General features: G+C 37.8%; 1 protein-coding gene across 1 annotated transcript; it reads left to right on the forward strand.

Annotated features, from left to right (window-relative positions):
* The first annotated feature begins 3,565 nt into the window (after positions 1-3,565).
* Positions 3,566-10,377, forward strand: LOC136756316 (ATP-sensitive inward rectifier potassium channel 1). Its single transcript, XM_066712317.1, has 2 exons — positions 3,566-3,717; positions 8,474-10,377. The coding sequence occupies exon 2, from the start codon at positions 8,493-8,495 to the stop codon at positions 9,612-9,614; it is 1,122 nt and encodes a 373-aa protein (XP_066568414.1). The 5' UTR covers positions 3,566-3,717; positions 8,474-8,492; the 3' UTR covers positions 9,615-10,377.
* Positions 10,378-11,055: the final 678 nt, after the last annotated feature.

The following is an 11,055-nucleotide window of genomic DNA, read 5'->3' on the forward strand; positions in this document are numbered from 1 at the left end:
CTTCCCAAAGGTACAGTTATAACAACAAGGGGTGTCCTACAACACTAATCATTCCTGTCGCAAATCAAATTAACATACACAAATAAACACCTTACTATGAGCATCATTTACCTTAGTAATCCCATCCCACAACATCACCCCATCACACAATATCACATATCATACTATAAGTCAATCATAGTCAAATAGAGATAATTTCCATTACAAATGGGGAGTCCAGAGCAGCTTCTGGTTTGTTGTAAATTGCGCCTCACTGGGGAAAGCTGAATGGGGATTAAGTGAACCAGTTTAGGGTAAGATGATGAAGATGTTGGACGTGAAGAAGGTAGACGTCCGTTAGCTAAGGGGCTGAGGTTACAGGATCACAGTCTGGTGTTGACAAACCAGCCCTGATGCAGCCCCACAAGTATGCCGAGCCTAGCCCAAAAGTCCTTCTGCATCACAATAAAAATAACCATCATAAACAAAACAAGACATCAACAAAACAACCATATAAACAAAGAAAACAAACATTTCCCCCATCAGAATAAACATGTAACATTATTACAAGCAACCCCCTTACAACCAAATATCAGCCTAACAGTGGGTAACACTGAACAAAAGAGTGCTTGAAGTGCCTGGGGTATGTGGTTTGAATCCTGAGAGGGGAGCTCTGTCTGCATTTAATTTTAATTTATTTTTTTAATTGCCATGGCCCTGAGGGGGGCACAGCACCGTGCACCCCCCCCCCTGTAAAAGAGAACAAGAGAATGCTGTTGTCGCATGCTATTAGAAATGGGGATATTGGGTTTTATATATTCTTAATTTAGTTCATTTTGTTATTTTCTTGTGTTGATTTGGGTAGGGTTTTTATGGTTTGCCCTAGAGTCCTGCATTTCAGCCCAAGCCCGACGGGCCCCGACTTATTTACACCCCTCGGGCCGGGCTTTGGGCCAATTTTCACGTCATAGTTCACACGCGGGCCGGGCATCGGGCCTGTTTTAGGCTCCTACTCCTTTTTATATTTTAGACATTAATTAATTAAAAGAAACTATGAGAAGTTGATGATGGTAAAACAAAGGCAGAAAGACGTTTTATAACCTATCACACTTTCACGCATGACAGTCTGCTCACGCACACACATGCAAACAGGTTTCCCAAGGGCAACACAAATTGAACCATTAATTGATGTAATGATTTGGTTACATTTTACTTTTTTAAAAGAAAGTTGGTTCCTTAATAAGGTAATACTTTCCTTATACAATGTTATGCTGAACTTAAACCCCATGCTGTTTACAATAATTAAAAGGCTCTGATTTAAGAAATGATTACTTCAATTAAGGGCTCAATTAAGTAATTAAGCGCTCAGCTGGAACAAAAACCAGCAGGGTAGGGGGTACTCCAGGACCAGGGTTGGGAACCTGACACCTTTTTCGTGAGACTAGCTTGTCAATGTCTGGTGTAATGTGTTGTGCTGAAGCGATCTTCAGTATGCAGTGTAGATGTCATTGTGAGGTTTGGGCGGATTTGTTGAGCTTCATCAGTGAAACTGCTGTCCGCACAGGTCTGCCTTCACACACAGAGGACTGTGCGGCGCGCAGGCGCTCTGTGGTACCGGCGCTCTAATAAGGGCCAAAACTGCAGCGCCAAAGGGACTGAACTGCGCCTAAGTGTGTCATTGATGCAGGACTATATAATTAAAAACCACTTGCACACTGCGTCATCTCCAAAGGTCTTGTTAAGAGCATGCAAGTTATCCTTTTGTAATTGCGCAGCGAGCAGCAATCTTCATCAAACTGAACATCACTAAAAGAGAATAAAAACATTGACCTCGGGCAGCCACAGCCAGGATGCGAAATGGGCCACCATTACGATACTAGTATATAGATGTGATTTAACAGAATATAATACAATACTTTAGCGATGCAGCCAGGCTTACTAACAACAGCACAAACCAGCACTGCTAACGGGCCCCGTGTACAGCGTCTCTCGCTTAAAATAACAGCAAGTTTAAACCGCAATAACTTGACAATTAGTCAATTAGGACAGTGGTTGAAATTAGGGAACAATGCATCAAACTGAGAAACCCTATTAGTCATTAATTGTAGCCACCTGTTACACATGTTTTGCTGTAGTTTATGTTTTTAATTCAGCCACTTTGTGCAGCCTCTGCTCTCTCCAAACACCCATACAATCAATAGTAGTACTTCTCTTTGTGTTTAGTCTCGTAGTGCTGCCGTATATTGAATTATTTAATTACGTCTAAACTCTCCTTACAAACAAGGCATACAGGTTTTAAACTCTGCTCCACAAACAGATATTCCCACTCCCAGCTTTCATGAAACACTCTACCTTCCTTGTCGATTTTTATTTTCCCGGACATTTTGAGTTGAGTTTATTGCAGATGACTGAAAGAGCAGGAGCGCAGAGAGTAACTCAGCTTGTGATTGGCTGTTAAAACCCTACCTCACGCCAATGACACTCGCAATGGCTGATGGGAATTGTAGTTTTCACACGCAATTTCTGCATTCACAAGCTGTCGCGGGCCTAATTACTTAATGATACACCACCTTTGCAGGGGCTGGATTAAAACCATTGGGGGGCCGTATTCGGCCCGCGGGCCTTGAGTTTGACATCCCTGAACTAGATGAAGTAATGCATGACGAAGACCAAGGAGTCTATGTGGACTCCTCACTTTCCCCATCCAAACAATGTGGGGAAGCAGTAAAAAGGCAAACACAATGTTAGGGTATATTGTCAAAAGTGTAGAATTGAGAACAAGGGCAGTAATGTTCAGACTGTACAATGCACTAGTTAGACCTCATCTGGATACTGTGTACAGTTCTGGGCTCCACACTTCAAGAATGATATTGCTGCTCTAGAGGCATTTCAGAGGAGAGCAACTAGACTTATTCCAGGTCTGAAGGGAGTGTCCTACTGAGAGACTGAGGAACTGAACCTTTTTACCCTGGAACATGGGAGACTAAATGGGGACTTGATTCAAGTCTTCAAAATCATGAAAGGCAGGAGGAGCCTTTCCAGATCAACACATGGACCCGGGGACACAATTGGAAATTGGGCTTCAAGGCATTCAAGATGGAAAACAGGAGACACTTCTTCACACAGAGAGTTGTCACAATCTGGAACAAACTCCCCAGCAATGAGGTTGAAGCTGAAAATTTGGGAACATTTAAAAATAGTATCCTTGGATCACTTAGTTATTAATGGACACCAAATGAGCATGATGGGTCGAATGGCCTCCTCTCATTTGTAAACTTTCTTATGTTGTTATGTTCTTATATAGTATAAGTCCTGAATGTGTCCTAGAACTTGTTGCACTTTTGACTTTTAGTTTATGTATGGATTTATTCTCACATATTTTTTATTTACATTGATATTGCAGACTCAGAGTCCTCTTCTACAGAAGATAGTGCATCCAATATGTATTATTGTATTGGTGTTGACTTTGAGCCTGAATGTGATAACCTAAGAACAAAGGGGAATAAATAAGGTGAAAAAAAAGGGGGGGAGTTAGGTAATAATATTATTGTTATGTGAAAGTATGTTATCATTAATAGTAGACACCTCTGGAACCCGACACGTCATTTGGAATATGTTGTTTTGGAATCCAGTTTACTTTGCTGTTACTGTAAGCAACTATAGTCCTCGGGTAAGGACATTGAAACAGAAGCACGGAGTTTGAAGTGAAACAGTTCTGTTGGCAAGTCTTAATTGTGGGTAAGTTATACTTGTAATTTTTTTACATTTAAAATGAAAGAGAATATTATTATTTAATTAATTATGCAGTCTATGTTTTCCAAAATATGAATATGGTCTGTATTTCCTTCTCCACTTTTTTAGGCAACAGACCAAATATCACAATGGGCTGGTGCAAAGGTCTGGATGCACAAACAGCTTGCAATGATTAGATGATATGAAAATATTATATTAAGTTGACTTAAAAAGTAGTCCATGTAGAAGTGATGCAGGCATGACTGTCATACATTGTATTATTTCTCCCTGTCTGTAAAATAAAAACGATGTGACATTATAGACCCAGCATTTTGTTTAACAGAGTAGTGAAACAGGAGGCAGTTCTCAGTTGGAACGGGAGGGAATGAAACAAGGGCTTCATCCTTGGGACATCCCAGTATCTGCCCTTCTAAACTATGGACATATGCATTATTACATTCATAGAAAACATGTATGATAAAATATATAGACACTAGTTAATGTTTTGGCACATAGCACATGGTAGCATTTTATGCATTTGTCAAATATTTTAAATATTTAACATGGAATGTGTTACGATTTGCTTTTATTCAAGAGGGAAATCATAAAAAGATCAGGGGTATGTTACCCAAAAATGATAATACTTGATAATACTTGCAAGATCATTCTCACAATTAACCGCAGTCCACTTCGATCTTGAAGTGGATCGCAGAAGGTGCTGTCCCAGTAAAGGTGCTGAAAACGATAATTTGTTCAACATTAAAATGTTCAAAGATTATATTCTATGACTGAGTAAAGCAATTTCATTTTATTTAAGTTTATAAATGAAAGGAGGCAATTCAACCCATTGCGCACATCTGGTGTCCATTGAAATCTTAGTGATCCAAGGATTACATCCAGTCTATTTTTGAATGTACCCAAATTGTCTGATTCAACCACATTGCTCGGGAGTTTGTTCCAGGTTGCAAAACAGTGTGAAGAAGTGTCTCCTGTTTTCTGTCTTGAATTCATTTAAGACCAATTTCCATGTGTGTCCCCGGGACTGTGAGTCCTGCAGATCTGAAAAAGCTCCTCTGCTTTAAGGTGGTCAATGCCTTTCATGATTTTTAAGACCTTAGTTCCTACATATTCTTCTCTGCTCCAGGGTGAAAAGGTTCAGTTCCCTCAGTCTCTCCGAGTAGGCTGGTTGCTCTCCTATGAACTGCCTCTAGAGCAGTGATGTTATTGTTCAATCCATTGATTAATTAATTGCTTTGTCCCCAAATAATTTCTCTTTTCAAAGAATACAGACACGGTACATACATTAAAATTGCAGTTGTATGTAATTCACCCAAATATAATCTTATTCCTAATGACATGCACGCTTTTACAAATCAGCATGTTTTTTGTGGAAACTGGACCTAGCCTTTTGGGGGCCACAGGCAAGATTTGATTGTGGGGCCCCCCACCTTGCTACAAAACATTTTAGTGGTGCCCATCTTTATGCCAGAGACCTTTTTTTTTAAACTAAAGACACAGAAATATTTTAATAGTGCACATCACAGAACATTTATTGCACTTTAACATACACTGTACATGTTGAAGAAATATATGTAGTAATCAATACAAATGTAAATAGTGTACTATGCACAATGAAATAAGTAAAAAACACCCTGTATCGTACTACTGTACTGAAAATTGCACTTGCATTATATTGCACAATGCATATTCAAAAACAACAACAAAAAAACAAACATGAAATACTATCAAAAATCAATAGCTGACAACTGACAAACTACTGTAGTAGTTAACTATTAGCTAATCATTATCATAATTTTGATGGCAACTGGCAGTAGGCTAGCTATCACATTGATGTGACCCATCACCAAAAAACAAGTCACATCTGATTGAACTGGATTATTGCTTCATATATAATTTGTGAATATATGTTAATTCCTCACAAAGATATGACGTTATATTCCCACTACCTCGGGCTGGCCCTGAGTATTATGATTGGTTTAATTTTTTTGTGTATGGCTAGTAGCCCTGCAAAACAATTAAAATAATGCTTGACTACATGCATCATCATCTAAAGGAGAGCTGAGATATTCTGTTGTCGTAAAATCTCAGCAGCTTTTTGTAAATTGTGGGGGCTGATTTTATTTGAGTCATTACATAAATTCCTAATCTAATATCTAGCACTAGTTGTGTTAGATGTAATGTCACTAAAATGCATTTAATAATGCTAAATGTTACATAGACTCAGTGTTCCAGGAACTAAATGTTGACTTTGTAGGACTGAATGCCAGATCTCATGAAAGCACACACTTTGCTCCCCTTTTGACTGACCAATTAATGCTGCAGTAACAAACATACAATCATGTATGTACATGGTCAGGGACATGATGTCTTGGGAAAATGGTATGAATAATTTGAAAAATCACCACCACCACATCAGTTATACTGTACATTATTCAACAAGAATTTCAAGAATTTCCTCTTCCCATCATCTTCCCAGTAAAAATGAATCACTTCACATTGTTTATGTATCGGACTGTACTGGTGAATTGGAAACTGTTTCTCTGACTGTTTGTGGCGCAGCTTGGTGGCTTGAGATCTGGGCCATGGAGTGTCACATTTTAAATGAGGCCTGTTTTTGTGTAACAGGTCTGCATGTTCCCAGGATAAGATCATTTTACAGGGGATTAAAACATGCAACAATTTGCAAAGAATCTGTGACATCAAAATTATTGTGGTCTTAAACCAATAATGTACTGCCCTACAGCACCATTTCAAAACCTCTTTACAGGGCCAAAAAAAGCAAAGAAGTATAATCCTATACAGGGTTTTGCTTCAATAATTGTATTTCCAGAGCAGTGATCGTGGTATTTAAGGCCATTTTATTAATTAATCAATCAATCAGTAATGAATCACCTCATCACCATTTTATTACGTTTCCCATAGGAAAAATATACTAATATAAATTACAATAAGGGATCTTAGCAGATTTATTTGAAGTTCATGTTACTTTTTTCATAAATGAGTCACAATAGAAACTAGATAAAGTCAACGATTTGGGCTTTTTCAAAAAAATTAACAGGATTCAAAATGTATTGTATAATTACAGTGAAAGCTGTGTAATTAATGCCAATGAACTGTGAGATAAGGTAATTACACGTTTCAGGTTTATCTAATATTATAATAAGCATCTTTTGTTGCCTTTTAAACATTTGTTTTAAATTATATTATACAAATATATCCTGGATGAAAAACAATACAACATGACACATCTTATAGTCGAATAAAATCCATTTAGTAACCTACAACATTTAAACGGAATAGACAGATTTTTGGGGGAGAACTATTTATAACATCATGTTGTACGACACATAAAGAACACCACCATACTTAAAACAACTTAACTTGACATCCAACGGCTTAACATCCAATTCATCATCATCTTTTCAGTAGTCGTTGATCCATATTACCCGTCTTTAACTATAATTATATAATAACTATATAACCTTTGTAGTCATTTGTAAAATTCAATATTCAGTTGCCTTAGAATTTCAGCTTTTAGAACAAATGTGTAAAATTTGTGCTCAGGGCTGGTCCAAGATACAGGCGGACTAGGTGTTTGCCTAGGGCCCCAGAATATCAAAGAGCCCCTAAAATATGTCAAATATATATAACAAACACAAAACCTAAACTAGTGACGATGTGCTTATTCAAGGACAACACAACTTTCTGTAAAAATGACCAAATTACAACAGAATAATGTGCATTTTTAACATCATGATTTTCCCACATAGACTTTTGTTAAAATAACACATTATGGTGTTGTGCTTTGGTAAATTTTAATGTTGTGTTGTCTTTGAACAAATACAGAAGGTGTTAAATTTAACACATTAGTTATAAGAGTGTATAATCACTATAGAGCATTACAACAAGTCCCCCTTTTTCAGCTTTTGTAGTTCTGTGAGAGCCTATTTTTCCACAAAAAGTTAGATTATCTAGATATGTGGTTCTGTTAATATTTCATCAGCTGCTTGATCTAGAGCTCTAACACATGTTTCAATAATTGCATGAGTATTGCCTGAAGGCAAAAAGATAGATATTGGTATACATGGGTTAATCAATGCGACTTCATGCTCTGGATTGGAATTACCCTCACAAATGTTATGCTGATAATTACTATTAGAGCCCTTAACTTTAATGATCTGTAGAATTTAAACAGGTCGATTTTAGTTTCAAAGGCATTTATCTTACGCGGTGATACAAGTTTGTAATCTAAATAATTATTGACTAACTGTTCTTAAATATAACTCTATAGTGTCAGTTACTCCCCAAAATATGAACATGGATCCTTTGGCATTGCATGATAAATTAGTCAACACCTGTATATGATGTTTTGTATATATTGTATATGTGTGATTGAACAGTGTCATGAAACACATTTAAAATGAATTATCCTGTAGTTCATATATGTAAAATCTTGTAATACATACATTAATTTAATGTAATCAATAACACTTCCATGTATATATTTAAAAGATAATTGTACTCATATAATTACTAAATTATTCCAATCCAGAGTCTATTCACAGAACTTGAATGTTTAATTGACTGGTAAAGCTCCAAATAGATAAAAGGATTTTGACAGAATGAAATTGAAATTTTAAGGATGTCACTGGCAGTGACAACATTCTTTTTTTTTGCTGTGAAGGATTATTTTTGTGATTAATTACACAAATCTTAAACATTTCTGTTTTAAATTTCTTAGATCAGGACCCTAACTGAAGATGATCCAGTACTTCCAGAAACGCACCCTAAAACACCTGGAAGATAGAAAGATTAGGAGGACCAGACTGGTGTCCAAGGAAGGGCACTGCAACATAGAGTTTGGCAACATGAGGTACCACAAACCCTTGGCCTTCTTAATGGACTTCTGGACCACAGTCGTGGAGATCCGTTGGCGTTATGTCCTCTTCATTTTTTGTGGCTCCTTCTTGAGCACCTGGTTCTTCTTCGCACTGCTCTGGTACTCTGTTGCGAAGAACAACGGAGACCTCTATGTGCAAAACCCCCCTGCGAATCACAGCTTTTGCGTGCTCAATGTGCAAGGACTCACCTCTGCTTTCCTCTTTGCTGTGGAGACCCAGATGACCACTGGATATGGTTACAGAGTTCCAATGGATGTTTGTTGGACAGCGGTCACCCTTCTTTCTTTCCAGTCTTCTGTGGCACCTCTTATCATGACATGCCTTTGTGGAGTTATCCTGGCCAAGATTTCCATGCCCAAGAAAAGAGCCAAGACCGTCTCCTTCAGCCAGACTGCAGTCATCAGCAAGCAGGGAGACAACCTGTGCCTTCTCCTCCGGGTGGCCAACCTGAGGAAGAGTCTTCTCATTGGAAAACAGATTTATGGCAAGCTCCTTAGGACCTCCGTGACTCCTGAAGGGGAAACTGTCATCTTGGATCAAGTGAACATTGACTTCATGGTAGATGCTGGTAAAGACAATCTATTCTTCATTTGTCCTCTGACTCTGTGCCACATCATTGACAAAAGCAGTCCCTTCTTTGAGATGTCTGTGGACACGCTCCACAAGCAGGACTTCGAGCTGGTGGTTTTCTTGGACAGTACAACTGAATCCACCAGCTCCAGCTGCCAAGTACGGACTTCCTTCCTCCCAAGGGAGATCCAATGGGGCTATACCTTCCTCCCCATCATCTCTCGATCCAAGGAAGGCAAGTACAAGGTGGATTTCTCCAACTTCAACAAGACCAAGCAGGTGACCACTCCACACTGCACCTACTGCTTCTACAATGAGGATGCACACCTGCCAGTGGAATTCAAAGGAAGGGTCAACCAGGGTTTTGAGGGGATTGAAATCAATGATGCAGCTGACATGACAAACATGTGAAGCCCAGGACTGCGTCCCAAATCGCACACTTGCTCCCTACACCCTTCGACAAGTGTACACTTTGCATGATGTTGTACTGACGTCACAGAGTGTGCACTTGAATTAGGACGGTGTAGGGTGTAGGGTCCAGATGTTGCTGGGAAGACAGTGAGAAAGGCTTCCGTGTTTCTTCATTCCAGTAGGAGGAAAAAACAACAACAACTTAGTTTGACAGCTGGTGTAATCTTGAAACAGGATACATCATTGAAAACAAAGACAGCAAGGCTTAAGTTTTAAGGGATTATAATTTAAGCAATTGTTTATGAAATATATAAGGGCTGCAGAGAAATAACAGTTCGATAAGGATTTCTTCTTACTCAATCGGTGGAGGTCATTTATTGATATGAATATAAAGTATATTAATTCATTGATTTTAATAATACTGATCATAAAAATACTATGCTTCTGTTGACTGTTATGTACTCTTTAATTTGATTAATATGGATACATTTAAACCTATTCTATTTTTGTAAATTATATATAAGAGTACAACGTATTTTTTTTACCTGTGCAGGAAAATGTGATTTATTTAATTCTTGACTATTAAAGTACCCAATTCATCTTTAATGTTTACGGGTAAAACAAAGATACCTTCTGCAATTGTTGTTCTGTTTGGAGTTTTATTATTAATTGACTCCCCAAATCAAAGACTTTTATGCAACGCATGTACAATTATCCAGTACTGTATTATAATAATAATAAAATAAGAACCTTGTAATGATAATTGGTGTGTTGTTAATGCTTCCTTGCTCACCCAAATAGTTTTAGGAGCATAAAAGTGCAAGAAGTATAAATGACTCATGCTAAATGAAAAGTAAAGCAACACACAACTTTGGTATTACATACTAAAACAAACAAGTGTAATACTGCCAATAATGTAAATGGGCAACATTCACTGTCAAACACACATAAATGAAGAGCATAAACTCTTGAGAAAATGACACCTTAAACTCCTACATAAATAAAAAAAAACAAAGGACAATAAGTTTTGTATGGTTCAGCCCATTTTCTCTCAAGACATGTCATGTTTCACAGCAAAAACAGATAAACAAAAGTGCAGCTCAGTGAAGCAAAGACCCAAATGATGAAGGGTCACGAACTGCCTTATTAAGAATCTAGATCCTGTACATGGAGTAATGGAGAAAGATTGTCATGCAATGCCAAATGTAATATAATCTGATCATGAATGTTTTGCTCTATTCCTAACCTTGAGGTCGATGCTGACTGATCTCACTAAGAAGAGCAGCATTATATTTGCAATATTTGTTTGACACTCTAAATCACAAATCTGTTGGTTCCAAAGAGATCAAAAGTAATTTCTCATAAGTTTCCTCAGGCCTTCAGAAATCTAGTCTGTACAAGCAAGGTAATGGGACGAACCACTTTTATCTCTACCTGCTTA

The sequence above is a fragment of the Amia ocellicauda genome, chromosome 1 (genome assembly GCF_036373705.1).
Source record: "Amia ocellicauda isolate fAmiCal2 chromosome 1, fAmiCal2.hap1, whole genome shotgun sequence".
Taxonomy (NCBI): domain Eukaryota; kingdom Metazoa; phylum Chordata; class Actinopteri; order Amiiformes; family Amiidae; genus Amia; species Amia ocellicauda.